This window comes from Maylandia zebra, linkage group LG9 (genome assembly GCF_041146795.1).
Source record: "Maylandia zebra isolate NMK-2024a linkage group LG9, Mzebra_GT3a, whole genome shotgun sequence".
NCBI lineage: Eukaryota > Metazoa > Chordata > Actinopteri > Cichliformes > Cichlidae > Maylandia > Maylandia zebra.
This window is the reverse complement of record NC_135175.1, coordinates 32,344,220-32,368,556: the sequence shown is the minus strand read 5'-3', so window position 1 is coordinate 32,368,556 and position 24,337 is coordinate 32,344,220. Positions and strand designations below refer to the sequence as shown.

At 38.4% G+C, this 24,337-nt stretch overlaps 1 protein-coding gene and 2 long non-coding RNA genes across 5 annotated transcripts; 2 read left to right on the top strand and 1 right to left on the bottom strand.

Annotated features, from left to right (window-relative positions):
• Nucleotides 1–3,874: 3,874 nt before the first annotated feature.
• Nucleotides 3,875–23,746, bottom strand: LOC112435318 (programmed cell death 1 ligand 1-like). 3 transcript variants are annotated; one of them, XM_076888361.1, is made up of 7 exons: nucleotides 23,653–23,746; nucleotides 20,921–21,235; nucleotides 18,163–18,426; nucleotides 5,347–5,643; nucleotides 5,112–5,238; nucleotides 4,825–4,859; nucleotides 3,875–4,699 (listed from the first exon to the last, which is right to left on the bottom strand). In XM_076888361.1, the coding sequence occupies exons 1-6, from the start codon at nucleotides 23,717–23,719 to the stop codon at nucleotides 4,856–4,858; spliced, it is 1,074 nt and encodes a 357-aa protein (XP_076744476.1). In that variant the 5' UTR covers nucleotides 23,720–23,746; the 3' UTR covers nucleotides 3,875–4,699; nucleotides 4,825–4,855. The 3 variants fall into 3 exon arrangements, with proteins under 3 accessions (XP_076744476.1, XP_076744478.1, XP_076744479.1); XM_076888363.1 differs by lacking the exons at nucleotides 3,875–4,699; nucleotides 4,825–4,859; nucleotides 5,112–5,238; nucleotides 5,347–5,643 and adding exons at nucleotides 14,473–15,563; nucleotides 15,660–15,682; nucleotides 15,802–15,832; nucleotides 15,909–16,035; XM_076888364.1 differs by lacking the exons at nucleotides 3,875–4,699; nucleotides 4,825–4,859; nucleotides 5,112–5,238; nucleotides 5,347–5,643 and adding exons at nucleotides 14,473–15,563; nucleotides 15,802–15,832; nucleotides 15,909–16,035.
• LOC143420358 (uncharacterized) lies at nucleotides 8,770–12,280 on the top strand. Its single transcript, XR_013100178.1, has 3 exons — nucleotides 8,770–8,888; nucleotides 11,960–12,028; nucleotides 12,142–12,280. It is a non-coding gene; the product is annotated as an uncharacterized LOC143420358 (long non-coding RNA).
• On the top strand, nucleotides 13,897–14,655 carry LOC143420357 (uncharacterized). Its single transcript, XR_013100177.1, has 3 exons — nucleotides 13,897–14,060; nucleotides 14,227–14,445; nucleotides 14,540–14,655. It is a non-coding gene; the product is annotated as an uncharacterized LOC143420357 (long non-coding RNA).
• Nucleotides 23,747–24,337: the final 591 nt, after the last annotated feature.

The window sequence follows — 24,337 nt, the reverse complement described above, 5'->3', positions numbered from 1 at the left end:
ATGTAAGGAGTATAGGTATATTGGAATAATCTCTGATTCACAATTAAACATGGATGAATACATAAAAGATGTAGTAATACTATCAGTGGCCATCTTTAAATCTTCAGACACGACTCTGCTATTTATTACTATTTATTCTACTTTTTATTAAACACCCATGAGTTAAACACAATATGATTTTTTCTTTTATTTCATGATAAATATGCTTCATTTTTTTTAAACCAAAAACTGAACTTCACAGTCACAGTGGGTACACCTGCTGTTAATATACCATTGAAATCGAGAATTAATGGGTCCAGATGGAGCTGGAGTCTAAAATCGAAATTGCTGAGAGCTACGCATTTTTGTATAGCAATTATTTTTCTCATAGTTAAAATAGTAGATATAGTTCATTAATTTAGTGTACACTGGCAGAATACTGCTGGGCAAACAAAAGGACATTAACATTCTTTAATTTTCTTAATCAACAATCAAGATGAAAACTATCATAAAATGTGTGCTTTTTTGTCTCTGTGTTAATAATAATAATAATAATAATAATAATAATGGAGTGGATTCATATAGCACTTTTCGGGACCCTCAAAGTGCTTTACAATTCCACTATTCATTCACTCTCACACACACTGAGTCAAGCTACAGTTGTAGCTACAGCTGCCCTGGGGCAGACTGACAGAAGCGAGGCTGCCATATCGCGCCATCGGCCCCTCTGACCAACACCAGTAGGTAGTAGGTGAAGTGTCTTGCCCAAGGACACAACATCCGAGTCTGTTTGAGCCGGGGCTCACACAAGACCGATCACAAGACAACCTGCCAACTCTTGAGCCACGATCGCCCGCAATATAAGAATTATTATAGTCGTTTAGCTCAGTTCACTCCTCCTCCATCAAGATTGTCCTATGAGGTGAAGCCAATACCTGTACAGTGGGATCATCCGGATGGTGTAGTTAATACGAAGTAGGCTGCCTCACCATAGATCACTTCTTAGTCTGTTGGCAGAAAAAAGCTTGTCCCATATTCAACATAGTGTGCTTGTGGCCAAATATTTGGCACAAAAACTCTCTTTTGAAAGAACGGCTTCAAAGCTTACTGGTAGTTGGTAAGAAGTCCGTGTGGACAGAACAACAACAACAACAACAACAACAACAACAACAAAAAGTCAGCCTCTCACTGGTGTGTAACAGAGACCAAAACATATATAACGTATACAGAAACCAAATTACACGACGTTTTCCTTTTTCAGTTCTTTAGTAACAATAAAATACTATTGTACTGTATTGAACCCCAGTTCGATTTTTTTTTTAAAATTTAAACCAAACAAACCTCATTCATACACATTATTTGCAGTGCTGTTATTAATCACTCATGCCACTGGTATTACTGAGGATTCAAGCCAATGGCGTGTCCAGCGGGGTGGCCTGGGGGGGCACAGGCCACCCCCCCAACCAGACTGGCCACCCCAGGTGCCACCCCAAAGGTAAAACAATAAAATTCAATCAAATATCAAATGTCCGATTATGTTTTCACGGTGAAGTTCAGATATCCGAGTGTAAGTGAATGCAGCATCGGCTTCTGCACTAAGTGCATCACCTTAGCAAAGGTAGGAGAGCCAAGCACGAAAGACGGCACCTCAGGAAACAATTTTTCGGTGAAAGAAAATGAGGACAGAATAAATGTCCCGGTAAGTAATATTAAGTTTGTTGAGTTTAGTAAACTTCGGTGATATTAGAATACCAAGGAAAAAATAACACTTAAAGAATTATTGCAGACGTGGAATATTTCAGACAGTATGCTACTGAGGGGAGCTAACATAAGAGTTATGAGTTATAAGATATCATCTAAGTCGTAACATTGCTGTATGGAGCTGCAGATTTGGTTGCAGGTTAACATAGCTGCACTGGCCATCGGGCATACCGGGCATATCCCCGGTGACTTATTTTTTTTATTTTTTTTTGTAACGGCATGAACAATGAGAGGTGGTGGATTGGCCAGATGCAGGTCAATGTGTAAAAATGACTCAGTTGTTTGGTGGTGGCTGTGGCGGAGCTTCCACAGAGGCCAGCAGGTGGATGAGGGAAGGGGAGGCAGGAGGAGAGCCCCGAGGCAGCCACCAGTCCGAGTGTCAGGTGAACTGAACTTCAGGTAAGAAGTTATGACCTGCAGTCTATCTGGGTCAGATATGAACTAAGTTTAGGTGGAGTTTATTTTCGTTGTGCTGACTTTTTACCCTCAGTTGTAATAACTCGTACTGCGTTCTAGCCAGCTTGACAGAGTTTTTATACAGCTCGGTTGGTGCTATGATGTTACTGATAGTGAACTTTATTTTATTCATAAGGTTAGTTAGTAGAGTTGCCAACGGCTCCTTAAAAAATGGAATGGTCCCTCATTCAGAGAAAATATTACGCGTTTCATATTGAGCTGAGAAGAGATGCAGTTTGTCCCGAACTTTCGCTATAATGAAAAAGACACAAAGCTGGAGTTATTCTGTCGTTACGCTGCACAGCTGCCTCTTCTCTCGTTCTCTCCCCCTGCCTCTCTTGTTGCTACTTCAATCATTAAACTGATCAATGATCAGCTGATCGGCTTTTCTCTCTTGTTTGTTTATCGCCCACTTTGTGCCAGAAAGAGGAAACCAGCAGATGTCGCGCTAAACAACAGCAGCACGTTTAAGCTTGATCAGCTGTTGTTAGAATGTATTTAATATTAATTTCTAGTATCAGCTGATGTTTGCTGGAGCCACAGCTGTAAAGCTGCTGGTCATGATGTCGGTTTGGATATGTGGTGAGAGGGAAACATGAAGATGAAACCAGGAGATGTCCTTACTGAATCATCAGAGCTGAACAGGTGATGGAGAAACAGGTTTACCTTTTAGGTGACATGAATGAGTTGAAGGGAAGTTATGAACTGTTTCTGAGAAATAACACCAGGATCCTTTTCTAAGCAGCTGACAGCTGGTAACTGTGCAGGGGCGGGTCTAGGAAAGTGTTGCCAGGGGGCCAGGTAGAGCATTAACAGGGAAAGGGGGCACAGAGAAATACTTTTCTTTCTTATTCTCATTTCAAATATCTAGCTTTTATTAAATAATTATCAAAATCTTACAACCAAAGTTTTTATCTGATGTAAAATGTATAGAAATCATACATATACCAACAAGACTGTACACCACTGTCACAACAGAGTTTGTTTTCAGTCAAAGTCTTTATGGCTTTAATACCTGGTGGGCTGGTCTGTAGTGAAAATGCCCAATTTATTTGTCCCAGTCCAGCCCTGCAGGTTAATACTGGCAGTGTCACTGTGCCAGCTGACTGTATTTCATCATCAGCCAGTGTTGTTCTTTATCAATATTACCAAAGTAAGGCAGCATATAAAGTATTTACTTGCTTTCAGGTTTTATTCAAATGTTAGTCTTTTCATTTGTTTCCCCACTTTTTTCCTGTTTCAAAATCAAACAGCAGTTTGTGAGAAGATTATCTTCTTTTTTTAATAGGCAGATAAAGTTTTGCATTGGCATTGGCTAATTTGTCAATTGTTTGTTACAAATGTTTGTATTTTAATATTCAAAAATGTTTTTGCCCAAAACATATGTGCACTACATGTCAGTAAAAATACTATGCAAATATTGCTGTCCTTGATTGTATCTCTTGTACTTTATCAACGCAGTATCTAAAAACTTTGCACCGTAGTGGTTAAAATCTCATTCTAATAAGAGTTAAAAGTGCATTTGGTTATTAGGTTTATAGGGTTATTGAATTATGGTTAACGGTTGGTAGAATTTTTTTTTAAACATTATCTGCCAATTACATCTGCCACCCTTCTCCAAATCTGTGCCCCTACCTGGCCCCCCCAACAAAAATTTTCTAGACACGCCACTGATTCAAGCACATGACAAAGTAAAAAGTTCAAAAAATGTAATAAACACAAACTTTATTCAATGTTTTACAAAAATATTATTCAAATTTTAAAATTCTTATTCCCTTCTTAAGTGTCCCCCTCATCGTCTAAAATAATTTCAGTTTCACTCTAACCGTGGTTCTGGTGAACAGACGATATTGTGAAGCTTTGCATTTTATTGTCCTTTGTACAGCATGACCCTGAACACCACATGATTTCTACACAAATATATGAAATACATTTCAACTGTGATTTCTCTTTCCTTACACCACAGTTACAAAAAATAAAATAATAATGAATAACTACAAGTTTGCTACTAAACTCGAGTTTTTCATTTACTCTTTGAAAAATAGTGCTGCCTCATTTTTCCTTTTCTTTATTATTCAAGCTTCTCAGTCCAGGAAACAGTAAGGATGGACACTGAATATTTAGGTTACATTTTAAAATTGACAGTAAGTTGTTTTTGTCTGCATCAGGGCAGGAGGAGAACAGAGAAAAAAATGTTGTACGTCATGAGCCGGAGTCTGTTAGTAAAAAAAATTGTTTTTTTGTTGTTGTATGGGAGCCAAAATTATTTTAATTTCCATCTGGTCTGTTTTTGCTTTCCTGAAGTCACAAAGAAACTGGAACCAGTCTGTTGTTAGTTGCTGGAATCCAAACTGGGTTTTATTAAAAGCTTCTGAGAACCATTTATTCACTGAGATCCAGAACAGAGGTTGGGGAAGCTTTTTGCTTCCATTTGTCTTAATTGGAAATGTTACTTGACAAATGTCGTTAGCTGGAAGCTAGTTGGTTGGTGTCAGATGTTGACCTTAAAATGTGTGTCAAAAACATGTTTATTATTGAAAACAATCTGCAGATGAAACTAAGCAAAAACATCAATCAAAAATGACTTGATTTTGATTTCCTGTTCTACTGTCACTGAAAATTTCATACCTTTGATCTTCTGGAGCTTCAGCCTGACACTTCATCTGTTAGATGGGACAGCAGTTAATTTGGCTTTTTGTAAAAAAACCAAAAACAAACCCAAAAACAAAATGTTGTAATTTTATGGAAACAATAGTTTGATCTAATGTATTAGTTCATATGCTGTCATTCATACATTGCAGTAGTTCATTGAAATGCCTTTTCTGTACTCAGGGTTTGGTCTATAAACTGCCTGAATCCATCAGTGCAAACATTAAAAATTAAAAATAAAAAGTTCAACCAGAATTGAATTTTACCTTTTTTTTTTTGTACTTGTACAGGAGCTGTACAGTATCAGGCATAATAATGCTGTAAAGCAAAGACTCGCTGCAGCGATGGCTCCTAGATGGGTTGACTTCTGAGTCCCATCATTCTTCTTTGTTGCTTTTTGATATTTAAAAAAAAAAACTCTTCAGTTTTATGCAGCTTTACATTAAATTGACTGAATTAACTTGCAGACAGTTTTTGAAAATCAAACTTATGGTACCTCACCTCCGTCTGTCGGCATCATCCTTATTTCATTCTCAGACACTTTCGTCTCCTCAGCATCACTGAGTTCACAGGTGTATATCCCCTCATGATCTGCAGTAAGGTCCTGTAATGTGAGGCTGCCCGACTCTGAGACATGCTTCACGTGCTGCTCCCACCCTGCATAGACTGTGTAGGAGATGTCAGCCCCACTTCTGGTCACAATGGACCGACTGTGGTTGAATCTCCAAATGAGGTATGAGAAGGGAGTGTCAGAGGGAGGGCAGAGGATTGTTGTTTCAGTGTTTGACCAAACAGAAGCTGAAAAAATGAAACAGAAACACTGATTATAAGTAAACACTTTGGATAACTTTGTCATCTGGATTATAAGTATTATTAATGTGCAACATCCCCCTCCCTCCTTCATTTTTTTACACAGTAGCCACACAGCAAAATTGTATTGAATTTTTTTTTCAATATTTCAATATTTTTTCTATTTTTTTGTGCTAACTCAAGTACATTTTAGTCTCACATATTTTTCCCCGATTTCACCATTTTCTGTATTTATAATGCGTTAGAAAAAAATGCAAGACAGCAAAGTACCAGCTGTTGCTCCTCCTGCCCTGAGCAAACATGAGGCAAATTTGTGTGCTATCACTACTTGTAGTATGTGCGTAGCTTTAGTTTTCTTTTGTTTTTGGTCCCTCTACAACTGTACGTAGTTTTGTTTGTCAGACTTATTTATTCTTACTCCACCAGGGCTGTCCCTTGTCAAATATAGTAATTAATAATTTTATGGAATCTCAAAGTGAAGTAAATGTGTGGACTCAGGATCTTATCTCTGTTTTTTGCTTTTGAGCATTGCTTGGTAGTGACCTCACATTGGGCTGAGTTGAGTGTGAAGTTTAGTTTCTAACCCAAGTAGAGGAGTTTAACTACCTCAGGGTTATGTTCACAAGTGTGGGAAGTGTCAAGTGGGAGACTGGAGATGTGTCTCTTTTCCATGATTCCCTAATCAACTCAAAGAGGCTTGCGTCAGTTTTGGTTGTTTTCCTTTACAATTGAGTACCACATCAGTGTGGTTGGGGTCATTGTAACAAGATGGCCTGAAGGTCCTGTGATGTTATTTGTTTGCGACACACAGACAACAACATTGGAGGCATCAAAGCCCCGGTATATCTGCTACTCAGTCTTTGGCTTTTTGTCAGACTCAGGCTGATGATAGAGAGCCAGAGAAAGCAACGCATGGCAGTGCTGGTTTTTGTACAGCTTGTTGTGGGATATCAAAAATAGCATGATTGATTCTTGTGAAGGAGTAGGTCTAATAATAACTCATTGAGTAAAACCATTGCCTGGCCAGTCGGTGGTTGACGCCACATTTTCTCATTAACTCAGGTTGTTTGGTACCTCAGCTGAGTAGGTATCAAAAACACACCAGGTACTGCCACCTAATGGAAAACCCCTCAAAACTGGGTCATGTTGAGTCAATCTAAGTAGCTACTAGTGGTGAAGGGCTAATACTGTAGTGGTGTGTTGTGGTGAAGCGAAAGCTGAGCGTGAAAGGAAAGCTGTTGATTTACAGGCTGATCTGTGAGTAACGACTGACAGACTAAAATTATACATAAATGAGTTTCCTCTGCACATCTGGACTCAGCCTTAGAGATGGGGTGTTGAGCTTGCTAATGTGGGTGGGGCTCAGTTTCGAGCTACTACTCCTTTTCACTGAATGGAATCAAATTAAGGTGATACAGGCACCTTAATAGGATGCCTGCAGGACCCCCTCAAAGTGAGGTTTTTAAGCCATGTAATGTATTTTAGTCCTGGGGACAGAACCAGTATGCATCAGAGAAACTCTGTGTATATTAAGTATGCTTGTGTGAACAACACTGGGATTCAAATGTGAAAGGTGAAAAGTTATCTTCTCGGGTTATTAAAAAAAATGTCCCTTTACATATGAATTTGTTGAAAAGTGAAAGAAAACTACCTATTCACACACCTGAAAGCTCACACAACCTATCGATTAACATCTTCAGCTCTCCTGCTAAGAAGTGGATGTACCAACCAGTGCACAAGAATAATGTCTCATTTAGTAGGAACAATTGGTACTCACTGGGTTCATACAAAAAGGCCCAACATGCAACCCACTACGAGGCATAACTTGAAGAAAAAAACATTACTCATAGATGTACATGAACAGGATAAGCACATTTTAAATCCAATGTAATATTAAAACCACACATGCTTTTACAACAGGACCTCCAATCTTTTACAATCAAGAAATTGGAGGTCCAAACAACCAATCAACCAAATTTAGGTATGAAAGAAAACTAACGTCCAGTTTGCCCAGAATAAAACAAACACAACACCATCACTGGTCCTTTTTGGGATCATCTTTGCAAAGGTTTGAGAAGCTGGATTTGGTGGTTTTCCTATCCTAAAGACCTAGATCCATAGAGTTCAAATTATAAAATTTACTTGACCATATTGTCATGCTCCTTTGGTAAAATGACACTAAATTGAACATTTATAACTGGTTAAACTGATGAACTGATTATTTTTTCTAATATCATTTTAATACTTTTTTTAGGTTAATTTAACATCATCATAGTTTATTGGATAATATGTCTTTAATAAAAAACAAACTCTTTTTTTTTTTTACATCCTTACCTGGTTTAAATAAAGTTGCTCTCTTTCTGTTTCTGTGAGTGCTGATGGTGCAGCTGTAGTCTTGATCGGTCCCACTGTCTGAAACAATCAAAGAACTGCTGATGTTGTAAAGAAGCCGTTCAGTCTGCCGGACTGTGGTGGTGGTGTTAGAAGTACTGTTGGATGAAGAGCTGGTGGACCAGGCGAGTTCAGGCTCAGGGTAGATCCCCTCTGAGCTGCAGGTGATGATGTTTCCTACCTGCTGAATGTTGACTTTACGGACAGGAGCTGCAAGAGAAAGAAAGGGAGCAGGTGTTATGTTCGCATATTTTAGGTCTACTTCATCAATTTTTAAACAAATGGTGTGACACGTGTTTATACAGAAATATGATCAAGTGTTACAACAACAAAGATTTAGATTTAATATTTTTTTAAACCTATTGAAGTTCTGTGAAGCATTTTGAATCAACCTTTCATTGAAAAATCTGTGTACAAAAGTATTACTGTGACACATTTGCAGTAAATGAAAACAGAAAATAGGACACTAACAGAGGAGACAAATTTATTGAATGAATAAATTGTATGTCTCTTACCACGTATCTTAAGGTTAATGAATGATTTCTGACTTTCTCCGTCAGTGCTGGTGTAGCACTTGTATTTGCCTTCGTCTCGAACCTCCACCTTTGTCAGCTGCAGTGAGGCGTTTCCTGCGGAGATCTGGTCGTTGAACAGTGACGTCCTGCCTCTGAAGCGCTCACTCTGGAGTTTGAGCTGGTCTTGGTTATTGTAGAATGAGTGGACATTAAGGTCTCCTGCTGATACCTGATGCCAGTGGATGACTACAGCAGTGCCATCATAGCTGCATGGCAACAAGCATCTCTCCATGAAAATGCAGGAGACTTCAGTATCTGCAACAACAGGTAGAGACACATAATCAAAGTCATGAATCAGAGGTTTTGTGTTTGTGTATCTGAGTTTGTTTCTTATTAGGTTTCCTTTATTATGGTGTTGGAAGTTTGGATTGTTTTAATTTAATTTGAATTAATATTTATATTTATATTAATACTTTTATGTTTTATTATTCTAGTGAGGCTGATTATTAGTAATCGAGTTATGGGTTCCATTTTTATATTTTTAACTTTTTAATCCCAGTTTTGCATCATTGTTTTTTTAGTGTTTTATATTATAACATAGTTATCTAGAGTTACACCAAAATGTGTATAAATAAAGGTTTTTCACTGGTGAAGGAAAAATGTATTCAAAACAGGGCCTACCTATAAAGTCCATATATCATTCACATCAAAGAAGTCAGTGTGGATGAATTTTTGCAGTTTTTACAAAAGAACTCTAACAGACTTCATTCAGGCTTAAACACCTGAAAACCTGAAGTACAAGGTTATGAAAATAAAGGACACTGAGAGCAGAATTGAACTAATTTACAGCTGATAAATGAGAAACTAAAAATATACACAATAACGATTAATGATGACCACACACCTCAAACATTTGCCAGATATGCATGTTTTGAAGCCTTCAACGTTATGAGAAATAAAATCATGTGTAATATGAGTTATATATAATGTTTGATTCAATATAATTTATCCCAACGAATAAAGCAGTTATTTTGACACTTAACCTGACATGGTAATTTTTGAAACTTTGTAAATAAAGTTAAAGTAATATCTATTATATAGCTACAAAAAACAAACAAACAAACAAACAAAAAAAAAACACTCGACCTGTGGGTAGCCTTTATCCTCCAAGCTCAAGTCCTCTACTGGAGGCCTGGGAGCTTCAGGGTCCCGCAGAGTATGTTTACTTTTCCTAGGATTTCTGCACAGAAATCTCGGATGTTGTTCCTGGGATCTGCTGAAACCAGTTATCTGTCTTGGGGAGGATCACTGCCCAAAATCTAAGCTCTTAGCAGCTTTAGCAGGGACAAGCTCTAAACACAAGATCAAGTGATCTGAGTGATAACAATATCAGGAAGAAAGAAAATTCTGACCATTTTGGTCATTTTCTGGCTTCATGTTATTCATATTATTTTTGGATTATTTATCTCATAGTAAATTTTTGTGCTGCCCCTCAATTCATTGTCAAAGTAAGATAAAAAATAAGATTTTTAGAGAGAGTTTGGCTAAGATGCACACACCATGTCCACATACCAGTCGATGCTACAGAAGAGTTTGGTGAAACACGAAATGAGCACAAAGTTACTTATTTGTAGTGCTGTTCAGAGCAAATCCAAAGTAAATCTGGTAAAATAGAATTTAATGGTGTCATTATTAAATTAGTGTAAATTTGGAACAATTGCTAAATATGATCAATAACAAAGATACCTGATACATGCATGTTTTAAAGGTTTCCACACCGAAACATAAAAACATATTTTAAATAAAGTTATGCAAAGAAACATGAAAATAAAACAAGAAATCTTTGAAATAAGAAAACACAACACAGTAGCAAACTGAAGTATGTTGTCAGAAATGTCAAACCTCAAACAGTGACAGCTGGTTGTCCTACAAGCTCTGCTACCAGCTGTCTCCTGACTCATCAACAAGAAGATATTCTAAGATTTCACTTAGGAGGTGTGCAAGAATCCACCCTAACAGGTTCTCTTGCAATCCTCAAAAGTTTAAGGACAGATTTATTTCACAATAACTATGTCAACCACAATTAAGATATTAAGATATTAGGATATTCTCTCCACACTGCAAAAACTAGGGTGATCTCTGAACTGCCGCCACCGCCCTTGCACCTTTATACACAGAGACACATACAAAGAACATTCCACAAACTCTTACATGTTGGCCCCTTCAGCCCCATCCTTAAAGCCTTCTCCCTCACAGAGAATTATGACCTTGTTTTCTGCTTGGCCGTCACGTGAGGATTTACATCCCTGATAAACAGTCTCACTATCTGTTTAACGTCTCCCATTACAAGTGCACATGCATACAACTAAGTGAGAAAGTTTCATTACTATCACCAATGTGATATGATTATGATTAAAATATGTGATTAATACATGAGAAAATAAATCTGCTTCCACATCGGTTTAATTAAATCCTCACTGTTGGTATAGAGGACAAACTCACTATTATACACTCAAATGTTGTTTAAACCATATTCCTACTTCACTGCATAATGACTGGATTAAAAGAAAAAGAGGTTTCTTGTCGTACCTGTAATTTCTGAGGTTTATACCTGAGCTTTCTGCTTTGGAAGCTTCTAAGTTTGACTCAGTCGCTCTATCCAGTACCTCCTATATTTGGTTTGTAAACATCATAACTGTGATTTGTATTTAAAATAGATTAAGATAATATGTGCAATGGATTTTCTACTCACCTCCTCTTATAAAAGTCCACTGAAAAGTCAGGACCAACAGAAACACGACACACTTGATCCCAGCCATTATCCTGCTGTGTTTCATGGTACACTATCTGAGCGTTTAAAAGGTGAGTAAATACTACATGACGTCACATGACATCTGACCCAGCTTGTTTGTAACTTGTGCTAGGTTAGTGTACTCAATGCGATAAAATCACACCCTTCATCTGAATGTCTGAAATACTTTTTTGTGACACACTGAGGAACAAGTTAATCATAAACTGCTCACAGTATTACTTAATCTCTTAACACAGAGTTCAACTGCCCAACCAGAAAAAAATGTTTGGATGAATAAGAATCAGTGACACTGTCTGAGGTACTTGGGCGTAACTTTGTGCTGAACATTGGGGGTCAAGATCTCTGTTTAAATAAATAAATAATCTGAGTAAAGTCTCAAATGGCTAAACATGCAACCATTTTGCTGGTAATAACTGAGTGAAGAAAATCAACAACCTTTTTATGCAAAATAATTCATAACTTTATCGGGGAGGAGTGGGGGGGGGGGGGGGGGGGGGGGTATTTTGGCTGGGTCTGATTATTGGGGGGGGGTCATGGTTATCCAGTCATGGTTTACTGAGAGTCTAAATATTTTCTCTGATTGTAGAACTGTGGACGTGATGTTAGTCTTGGACTTGGCCAAGGTTCACTTGCCCTGGTGCTGAACAGGACCTGGGTATGTCACATAACCACTATAAGTATACTGGAATCATCTCTTCACAACTAAAGATGGATGAATACATAAAAGTTTAAGTAAGACTGTCACCTTCTGATATTTCATCTTGTCAGGGTGTGCGTGGAGGAGAGGAAGACATGACCCAAACGCTGGACTCACGGTGCAGGATAATGGTGTTTATTATGCCGAAGTACATGGAAGTAACATGAACAGAACAACAGGAAATGAGAACGAGTGACAAAATAAACTGAACCTGAACAAACTGAAAACACTTGGTCACTGACCCAGGAACCCTGACACATATTACATACATTTCTTTTATTGGGCCCAAAACTGGACTTCACTAGTAAATAAGTGATGTCACAGTGGCTACATCTACTGTTAGTAAACAGTTGTTATCCAGACGTCATGGAATCAGATGGAGCTGGATGTTAGTGAGCATTTTTGCATAGCAGTTATTTTTGTCATTATCAAACAGAAGATTTTAGATAATTTCAGCATGCATTAGCAGAATACTGCTGGACAAATTTGCCAGGTCACAGACCCTGCCTCTAAACTCTGTCAACCCCTTTCTTTTCATTTTCATTTTCAAGCACAAAGCTACTTTCATGCCTAGCAGTGTATTTTATGAACCAAATTGCACAGTTTTAGCCATAGCTGAAGCCTAAACCCTGGGAAGATGTCTTTATTTATGCAAAGGAAAAGACAAAAAACCAAGAACCACGTACTTAAAATAAATTGGAACAAACAGGAATGAGGCTCTTAGTCTCTATGCTTCATCGTGTGATAAAATACCAACTCAACTCACATACAGGCATGAGTTACTGTTCTCTCATGTTTACTTCAGTTTTGTCTGATATCAGGCTACTTTTGTCTTTTTTTAGACTTTTATTAGACAATCCTAAAACCATGCTAAGAAAACACCCAACAAAAACAAACAATCTGCATCTCTTCTTAGGGTCACTCAGTCCCTCTTCCACAGACTAAAATTTATGTTCCAGCATGTTTTACAATGCTGCTTCTACCTCTTGGTTTCCCCACTTAAAAATGTTATTAAAGGCAAAGGGCGATGCAAAACAAAACCAAAAAGGGATGAACCAAAGCTAAGGTACAAGGAGACACAGGGAAACCACAAGGAAACGCACACAACACTTTGAGATGATGCGACATGGAACAGATGAGACTCTGACACAAATACACAGAAGGTAATGAGGAACGTGGGAGCACAAGGGGAACACAGCTAAGGACAATTATACATGACAAGACAGGGAGGACACGAACGTGAATATACTGACACAAGACGTACCTTCAATGTAACACAGGAAGTACGACAGACACACACAAGCACAGGCCACACTATGACAGCAGAGGGAACACAGGGACGTGGGACCAGGGCAGGAACAGAGACACAGACATGACTCAAGCTTTATAACATAGAAAACGTGGACATAAAACATGACAGATTAACAGACGAAGACTGGACAGGAAACTTAACAGGGGGGGGGATCACACAAAGGAGTCATAAGGAAAAATGAACTGTAACTAGGCAACCTAGGAGCTAACAAAGACTGAATGAACCAAAACGTAAACAATGAATATCAAAATACAATGAAACACAAAAACACTGGATCACACGACCCAGAACCATGACATTTAGTCTGTTACTGTTACTGTCTCGGAGCAACTGTAACCCATATCATTTAATCTGTGTGGCGGAGGCGGGGCCCCGGGCGCGGCTGCAGGGGAGGAGTGGTGCAGTGGGCTCAACGGGGCGGTACGGGAGACGCCGGTAAGAACAGCTGATGGTGATTATGGACTGACGATGGTTTTCCCTCCCCTGAGTCCCCGTGTTTTTAACTAGGCGGGCGTGATTAAGGATGCCGTGCAGGTGCGTCCGCCCTCCCTGCACGGCACCGCAGACCACGCCCCACCACAATCTGATTCTGATATGACTGAGGACTTAAGCGCAGGACACATTAAAAGGTTCAGAAAGTGTAATGAACCGAACTGGATTTTTAAATTATTTATAGAGGTAAAGAAAAGGTTTGACATAAATCTGATTCAAATTTTAAAATGCCGCGCAGCTTGGGAAGATAAATTCTAAGTGTTTAATTGAAGTTTTTCTTATTTGTGTTGTAGTTTTGTGTCAGAAAATTGTGTCAGAATGACAAATGGAGTGATACTGAGATCTTTCCAAGACAGGACAAACTTGTGTTTGAAACATGGGACGCCATCCTCAACACATAAACATGAAGAAATATGCATTTGGACTCATGTCGAGCTTTGGATCCACATACGTATGTGAGCATCTATTCTTCACCATGAAACAAACACCGCTCACACCTCACAGACAACAGCATGCAATCCAGCGCAGATGAAAGTGGCTTTGTACAGCCCCATTAAGTCCCATTAACCAGGTAAAATACATATTCATGCAGCTGTTTTCAAAATATTTATTTTTCATTGTTTAGTGACATAGTGCTTTTTTTCCAATGTATTTTTTAAATCCAGGTCAAGGCTCTGCTACAGGCTCCGAAAGCCCAAAGGCGATATAAGGATGACTGCTCACCACAGTTTTTGTTTGCTACATGGACAATTTAAGTTCAGCTTTTTATTTGTGTCTCTTTTTTGTTATTATTTCTTAAGAGTTCAAAATGTGTTCATTAAATAAATACAATTTAATTTTCTCTGTAGCACTTCATGGATTTCATAAGCAACACACTATAGTTTATACAAAGTGTAAAGGTAAAAAAACAAACAAAAAAAATACAATATATACAGTCCTGATTTAGCAGCACAAATACATGAATACATTTTACTCTATATTTATTTCCTTGCACTATAGTTAAAAAAAATAAAACTAAACTAAACTCAAGTTTTTCTTTCCACATTTCAAAATTTTTCCTTCTTTTTCATCATTCAGTTTGTCAAAGACTCCAAACTCCACAATCCCGGAAACAGCAGGGATGGATATTAAAATATTTAGGTTATATTATAAAATAAACAGTAAGTCTGCTCTGAGGAGGAGAAAGAAAAACATGCTGTACTTCAAGAGCCGGAGTCTGCTAGTAAAAAATCTTTGTTTGCAGTGTAGAAAATGTGAAGCATGCTTTCAGTGTTCTTGTTCCTCAGCGACAGTGTGTCCCAGTAACAGCTCCACATCACAGATGTGAAGGTTTTCTTCTGTAGTTGTTCATCTGTTAAACTTCCAGCTTTGCTGAGCTGACAGCCAAAATGATTTTAGCTTCTAACTTAATGCTGTTTTTGCTTCCCTGAGATCACAAAGAAATTGTAACTGTTCCGTTCTTAATTGTTGGGGGACAAAATGTGTTTGCTCTGGGATTCATTGAAATCTTCTGGCCATCATTTATTCCTTCATATCCAGAACATGGGATAGGGAAGTTTTTTGTTTCCACCTGTCTTAACTGTAATTGTTACTTGACAGAGGCAGTTCACTGTTCACTGGAAGCTGCTTGGCTGGTGTCAGATGTGTTGGTTGAAATGAAAACTCATGTTCATTATTGCAGAAACCTCACTGGAACAGACAAAAAGAAGTCATCACATCAATCAACATTTTCTTAATTTGATGTTCTGTTTAATTCTGCTTTGATTGAGTTCAGTGTTTTCATACCCTGAATGTTGTTCAACTTTATTCTGATGGTGAAAAAAAAAGTTTTAATTTTATGATGACAATTCTGTCCTTTAATATGTTGTTTTATAAACTGTCATTTGTGCAGTGTTGTAGTTCATTACGATGCATTTCATTTACTTACTCTTGGTTAGTATGGAGATCTGAGGAAACGTCTGTGTTTAGAAAAACAACAATATTAGTACAAACATGCAAAAAAAAAGTATTAATAAAGGCAGAACTCAGTTTTACCCTTTTATTTTCATCCACCACAGGACTGCTGCTAATACTGCTATAACAAAAAGTCCTCCAATGATCCCTCCTATGGTGGCTCTCAGCTGGTTTGGATGCAGACTCTGAGAACTGTCATTTGGTGGATCTTTAAAAAAGAAAAAAATCTCTTCAGTTTAAAGACAGAGACAGTAAGGTAACAACTGTTTCCTTTTCCTGTCACATGCCAGCATGTCCTGAGCAACACAGGACAGGGGGTAAATGTGTGTGCTAACACTGTCTCTAGTATGTCCTTATCTTTAGTTGTTTTTAGTACAACTCTAGATTTGTTCATATAAATGGACCCTGGACTGGACTGGACCCAGTGCAGGTAGTGGGAGACAGAAGGACTCTGGCCAAAATAACATCTCTGATGGACAGAGTCTCCCACCCCATGCATTTAAATGTTGCTGAACTGCAGAGCTGCTTCAGTGACAGACTGCTACAGATGCATGAAGGAGCGTATCAGCAGGTCCTTCCTCCCTGCAGCTGTCAGACTGTACAATCAAAACTGCTCCCAACAATCATCGATGTTTGCATCTGCGCTGTAACTGCAATAATTTAATCAACTGATTCACACTACAACCTGGTTTGCCTCTTATCTGTAGTTATTTTTATTTTATTTAATAACTGTACAGTACTCTGTTTAGAGTAACCATTGCCCATATGTAAATATGCAAGAAAAAAATGTGTATGTTTCTGTTCTGTGTCCTGTGTACTATTTGATTGTATATGTGTCTTTCTGGATGCTGTTACAACCAAATTTCAATTTACAGGCCAATATATGTTTCTATCTGCAGCTATGGGCACCACCTCTGCGTACAGATCTAAGGTCTATGATTGTGAATAAAATCAGTCGACGTCGACTGAGAAAATTGTCAGGCGGTGGATGGAATACTTCGAGGACCTCCTTAATCCCACTGACACGTCTTCCAAGGAGGAAGCAGAGTCTGGGGATGAGGGGAATGACCCGCCAATTTCCGGGGGCAAGGTCACTGAGGCAGTTAAACAACTCCTTGGTGGCAGAGCCCCTGGTGTTGATGAGGTCCGCCCCGAGTTCCTGAAGGCTCTGGATGTTGTAGGGCTGTCCTGGTTGACACGCCTCTGCAATGTTGCGTGGAGATCAGGGGCAGTATCTGTGGACTGGCAGACCGGGGTGGTGGTCCCCATCTTTAAGAAGGGGGACCGGAGGGTGTGTTCCAACTACAGGGGGATCACACTCCTCAGCCTCCCTGGGAAAGTCTATGCCAGGGTGCTGGAAAGGAGAGTTCGTCCGCTAGTCGAACCTCGGATACAGGAGGAACAATGCGGTTTTCGTCCTGGTCGCGGAACACTGGACCAGCTCTTTATCCTCTCCAGGATACTTGAGGGTGCATGGGAGTTTGCCCAACCAGTCTACATGTGTTTTGTGGACTTGGAGAAGGCATTCGACCGTGTCCCTCGGGGTGTCCTGTGGGAGGTGTTGCGGGAGTATGGGGTGTCTGGCCCATTGCTACGGGCCATTCGATCCCTATACAACCGTTGCAAGAGCTTGGTTCGCATTGCCGGCAATAAGTCGGACTTGTTCCCGGTGGGTGAGTTTTCATCTCACTGTAAAACATTCTTATGGTCTCCATGGACCTCAGCTGTACTTTATGTATGTTAAGTATGTTTATCAGATGTGTAAGGTGAAAAGCTGTCTTCTCTGGTCACTGGCAGGATGTCCCCTTATATCTTAATTTGCTTCAAACATGAAAGAAAACTGCCTCCTCAAAATCCTCAGACAAGCTTCAGATTCAAATCCAGAACCCTCCTGCATAAAGTGGAAGTACTACCCACCCCACCACCATAATGCCTCAGTGGGAACAATAAATACTGACTAAAGTTCCTACAAAAACACCTCAGCAAAAACACATGTACATGTAGATGTATATGAATGGACTAAGCACATTTTAAACATGTTGAGACCAATCCATGGTCCTGGGCTCTATAGATAACATTTACTTGACCACATTGTTGCAGCTTCACCCCTCGGTTTGGAAAATGACTCCAAATTGGACTTTTTAGGAACTAATAAAACTAAAACTGATTAATTATTAAATAGTGTAATATAATTTGAATATTTTTAGTTGAATCCAACATGCTTCATATTTTATTAGATCATACTTTTTAAGTTATATAAAAAATAGTAGCTGAAGATGTCATAAAATACTGTTGTAAATGTGTATTGTAAGTATTAACGACTTTACATCCTTACTTGGTTTAAATAAAGTTGCTTTCTCTCCGTTTCTGCGAGTGCTGATGGTGCAGCTGTACTTCAGATCCCTATCACTGCTCGAAGGGATCAAAGAGCTGCTGATGTTGTAAAGAAGCCGCTCAGTCGGCTGGACTGTGATGTTCTTGGAAGTTATGTTGGATGAAGGACTGGTGGACCAGGTGAGTTCAGGTTTAGGGTAGATCCCCTCTGAGCTGCAGGTGATGATGTTTCCTACCTGCTGAATGCTGACTTTTTGGATGGGAGCTGCAAAAGCAGAAAAAAACACATGTTTTATGTTCACATATGGACCAAGTTTAACAAGAACAAGGACTTCATTTTTTGTATCTGTGTAAGTTCTATGAGGTGTTTTGAATCAGCTTTTTGTGAGCAGCAGATCTTTTCATGCAGTGTGGAAGCTTTTTTCATTATATTGATCCATGTTCCACAACAGAAAGATTTATTATCATGGTTGCGTTTCCCACACATTTTTGAAGCTACCAGGATAAAAAAAGAAAAGCTCTAATAAATATTAATTTTTATGATGCTCGAATGTAAATATGAATATAAACTCAAACTCAACAATTTACTAGCTTTTCAATTCAATTCAATTTTACTTATATAGCGCCAAATCACAACAACAGTCGCCTCAAGGCGCTTTATATTGTACGCATGACAAGACAGGGACAATACGAAACTGAATGTTAAATATTCAGTCTGAATATTTAACATTGCGACTGTTTAGTGGTGATTTGTCGTTTTCCTGCATGTACAGCGGGGAAAATAAGTATTTGACACATCAGCATTTTTATCAGTAAGGGGATTTCCAAGTGGACCATTGACACAACATTTCCACCAGATGTTGCCATCAAGCCAAATATTGACGTCATACAAACAAATCAGAACATATAAGTATACAAGTTAAACCACAATAAATAAAGTGAAATGACACAGGGAATAAGTATTGAATACATGGAGATAACAAGGGGCAAAATGACATAGAAAGCCAGGAGATCACCTGAAATCTGTCAGTATTGATAGAGAAATCCTGTCCCCTATCAGTACTAATTGATATCAGCTGCTTTAGTCCTAATTGATGGCCTATAAAGGCTCCTCATTACCCAGAAGGCACACAGGAAAGACTTCATGATGGGTAAAAGCAAAGAACTCTCTCAAGATCTTCGTAATCTTATCGTTGAAAAGCATTTTGATGGGAATGGTTATAGGTGCATTTCCAGAATGCTGAATGTTCCTGTGAGCACTGTGGGGGCCATTATCCGGAAATGGAAAGTGCATCAGTTCACCATAAACCTGCCACGATCAGGTGCTCCACGCAAGATCCCTGTCCGAGGAGTCCAAAGAATAATCAGGAGGGTTCTCCAAGAGCCAAGAACCACTCGGACAGAACTTCAGGAAGACCTTGCATCAGCAGGTACTGTTGTTTCAAAGAAAACTATAAGCAATGCACTGAACCGCCATGGCATCCATGCACGCTCACCACGCAAGACTCCATTGCTGAACAAAAAGCATGTCAAGGCTCGGTTAAAATTTGCGCAACAGCATTTGGAGAAGCCTGTGGATTATTGGACGACTATAGTATGGTCAGATGAAAGCAAAATTGAACTTTTTGGCAGTCATTCTACACACCATGTTTGGAGAAGAAATGGCACTGCTCACCACCCCAAGAACACCATACCAACAGTCAAGTTTGGGGGTGGAAGCATCATGGTTTGGGGCTGCTTTTCAGCAAGGGGTACTGGCAGACTTCATATTATTGAAGGCAGGATGAATGGAGAGATGTACCGGGACATTCTGGATAAAAATCTGCTGCCATCTACCAGGAAGCTAAAAATGAAAAGAGGGTGGACATTTCAGCAAGACAATGATCCCAAACACAAGGCCAAGGAAACAATGAAGTGGTTTCAAAGAAAGAAAATCAAGTTGCTTGAATGGCCCAGTCAATCACCTGACCTAAATCCCATAGAAAATCTATGGAGAGAACTGAAGATTAAAGTTCATAAAAGAGGCCCAAGGAACCTTCAAGATTTAAAGACCGTTTGTGTGGAAGAATGGGCCAGAATCACTCCTGAGCAATGCAGACGACTGGTCTATCCATACAAGAGGCGTCTAGAAGCTGTAATCACCAACAAAGGCTTTTCTACAAAGTATTGAATAAAGTGTGTTCAATACTTATTCCCTGTGTCATTTCACTTTATTTATTATGGTTTAACTTGTATACTTATATGTTCTGATTTGATTGTATGACTTCAATATTTGGCTTGATGGCAACATCTGGTGGAAATGTTGTGTCAATAGTCCACTTGGAAATCCCCTTACTGATAAAAATGCTGATGTGTCAAATACTTATTTTCCCCGCTGTATTTCATCTACAAATGGAGCAATTCTTGACCACTCAGCCTTGAATAAATAAAAATCACATCCTCATATTCTAATCACAATCCAAACTAACAACTGTACAAGTACACACAGCATGTTATTCATAGTTTCAGTTGAAAAATTCTGTGAATTAAAGTGTAAATATTCTGGCACAAAGTAGCAATAGACACAAAATATAGACATTTTCTAATAAACAAATACCAAAAAAACATACAAACAACAGAGAACACAAATTTCTTGAATAATTGCACTGTGTATGTATTTACAATTTACAATGTATCTTTAGGTTAATAAATGATTGTTGGTTTCCGCTGTCAGTTCAACACTGAATTTCTTGAATAAATGTATAGTTTTTGTCTCTTACCATCTATCTTTAGGTTGATAAATGACTCCTTGTTTCCATCGATGGTGCTGGTGTAGCACTTGTATTTGCCTTCATCTCGAACCTCCACCTTTGTCAGCTGCAGTGAAGCGTTTCCTGTGGAGATCTGGTCATTGAACAGTGATGTCCTGCCTCTGAAGCGCTGGTTCTGATGTTCCAGCTGATCTTTGTTGTGGTAGAATGAGTGGACAGTAATGTCTCCTGCTGATACCTGATGCCAGTGGATGACTACATCACTGCCACCATAGCTGCATGGCAACATGCATCTCTCCATGAAAATGCAGGACACCTCAGTATCTGCAACAACAGGTAGAGACACATGATCAAAGTCATGAATCAGAGGTTTTGTGTTTGTGTATTTGAGTTGTTTCCGTTTGGGTTTTCCTTCGTTACAGAGTTAGAAGTTTTGATTCTTTTAGTTCAATTTGGATGAATTTTATTTTTTTATTATTCTACTGAGGCTGTTGTGTGTTAGGTTCCAGTTTATATGTTTTACTTTTTACCCTGTCTGTCTGATCCTCTGTCACATTCTTTCTGTGTCAGTCACGGTTCCCTTATTATTATTACTTTGTGTTTGTTTATTTTTTTTGTATTGTACTGTATCAAGAGAAGAAAACGAGAAATAATAAAACACAGCTGCTCGACTGGAATGTAGTCTCGGTCTGCACCACAAACTGTTAAACTATCAGGAAGCTCTTTCTAAACTTGCTCATTAGATTTAAAAGAAGTTTCCTGAACTTTGACCTGAATCTCAGAATTACAGAAATACATTTGCTGAAATTCATGTTAATGTAATTATTAATCATAATATATTATAATATAATTATCTAGAGTATAAATGAAAAATTGTTTAAATAATAATTTTTCACTAATGAAGGAAAAATGTTTTCAAAACAGGGCCTTCCTATAAAGTCATATATCATTCATATCAAAGACGACTGTGTGGATGAATTTTTCAGTTATTACAAAAGAACTCTAACAGACTCCATTCAGGCTTAAACACCTGAAGACCTGAAGTACAAGGTTATGAAAATAGGACACTGCTACCATGAGAGCAGAATTTAACAAAACCACATCTGATAAATGAGAATCTAAAAATATACACAATAATAATTACTGATGACCACACACCTCAAACATAAATTTGTCACATCTGCATGGTTTCAAATCTTTAACGTTATGAGAAATAAAATCATGTATAACGAGATAATTGTTATACTTTGTAGTTACATACACTTTGAGTTGCTATAATTCATCCAACCAAATGAAGCAGTTATTTTGACATTTATCCTGACATGTGATTTTCTTAAACTTTACAGATAAAGTTAGAGTAAAAGGTGGATATATTTAAATTTGTTTTATTTTTATTTTTTTTAAAAAGTGCCACTAAGAACAATTTTGCTTCTGTGCATCCAAACAATGTATAAACCTTATTCACATTTCATGATAAATAGTTTTTGACATTGTTGCCTCCACTCCCACACGCTGAATGTGTTCAGTTTCATTCTGTCTCCAACCAAGCGCCTACAGCAGGGTGCAAAATGCTAGCAAGCAGGCATACGTGGACTGCTATGACCAAGTGGCCAGCAGAGTGTCCAGGAACATCTGTGCCACGTATGCCCTGGAGGTACAAATGTTACACCGACCCTAGGGTGGTTAAGAAAGACCGAGCTAAGATCAGAGGGACTTCCAGATACAGATGGACAAAATCGTGGCATAGTAGTAGTGGGCAAACAGAGTAAGACGGTCGTAGTGATAGATTTAGAGATACTGAGTGATGGCAGCATCAGGGAGAATGAACATTCTGGCCATTTTGATCATTTTCTAGCTTCATGTTATTCATGTCATACTAATTTTTTGGGCTGCCCCTCAGTTTATCATCAAAGAAAGATTAAAAAAAAAATGAAAGAGCTTCCCTAAGATGTAAACACCATATCCATATACCAGAGAATGCTGCAGAAAGAGTAAAACAGGAAATGAGAAAAAGTAATTTATTTGTAGCGCTATTATACATAGCGCTACAAATAAATTACTGATACATAGACTAGTAATATGCATGTTTTAAAGACTTCCAGATTGAGACAAAATAACATAACACGAGACATAAAAATGTTTAAATAAAGTCATGTACAGAAACATGAAAATGAAAAAAAACAACTTATTTGAGGTAAGGAGAGACAACACAGTAGTACACTGAAGTATGTTGTCAGAGATTTCAAACCCCAGAGAGTGCCAGCTGTTTGCTGACTCGTCAACAAGAAAATATTCATGTAGGAATCCATCCTAACAGGTTCTCTTACAATCCTTTAAAGGTCTCTAAAGTTTAAGAACAGATTTACTTCACAATAACCATGTAAACACAATTTATTAGGATATCTTGCAGTCACAGTTTGACTCCTGTTACCGTACAGAAAGTTGTAAATACTTCAGTTTTCCTTTGATTATAAACTCATCTTTGTGTATGTTTAATTAAATTAAACTCACTATTGTGCAGCCAAACATTGTGTGAAGCATATTCCTACTTCACTGAATAATGATCACATTAAAAAAAGAGGTTTCTTGCTGTACCTGTAATTTCTGAGATTTATACCTGAGCTTTAAGTTTGACTCAGTCTCTCTCTTCAGTACCTCCTATATTTGGTTTGTAAACATCATAACTGTGATTTTTATTCACAATAGATTAAAGTAATAAGTGCAGTGGAGCTTTTACTCACCTGCTTTTACAAAAGTCCACTGAAAAGTCAGGACCACCAAAAACACGACACACTTGATCCCAGCCATTCTCCTGCTGTTTCATGGTACACGATCTGAGTGTTTGTGAGTAAATACATCTACATGACGTCACATAACATCTGACCCAGCTGGTTTGCTGCTTACAGCAGCTTAGCATATTCACTGTGACGATAATCACACCCTTCATCTGAATGTTTGAAATTCTTTTTTTGTGACACACTGAGGAACAAGTTAATCATAACCTGCTCACAGTATTCATGTAATTAACTTCTTAACACAGAGTTCAACTGTCCAACCAGAAAATTTGTGAATGACAAAGAATAAAAAGAACCCAGAATACTTCTATAATATTTCACTGACACTGTGTGATGTGTGTGGCAGGACTACATAGTGCAGAAAAATGTTTCTGTTGTGGTTTACTCTGAATATTTTCTCTGACTGGATAATTGTGGATGGTAGCCTTGGTCTGGCCTTGGACTTAGCCTGGGTTCTTTTGCTGTGGTGCTGAAGAGGTAAGCTATAGAAATGCCTTTTTCATTTTAATGTGGAGCATGTTACTGACTCAGTATAATGTCTAGGATACAATTCTGCTTTAGATTACGTTTGTCTAAATCTGACTGCAGTGCTTTAAAGCAGACACTGAGAAACTGAGCAAGGTCATTTGTA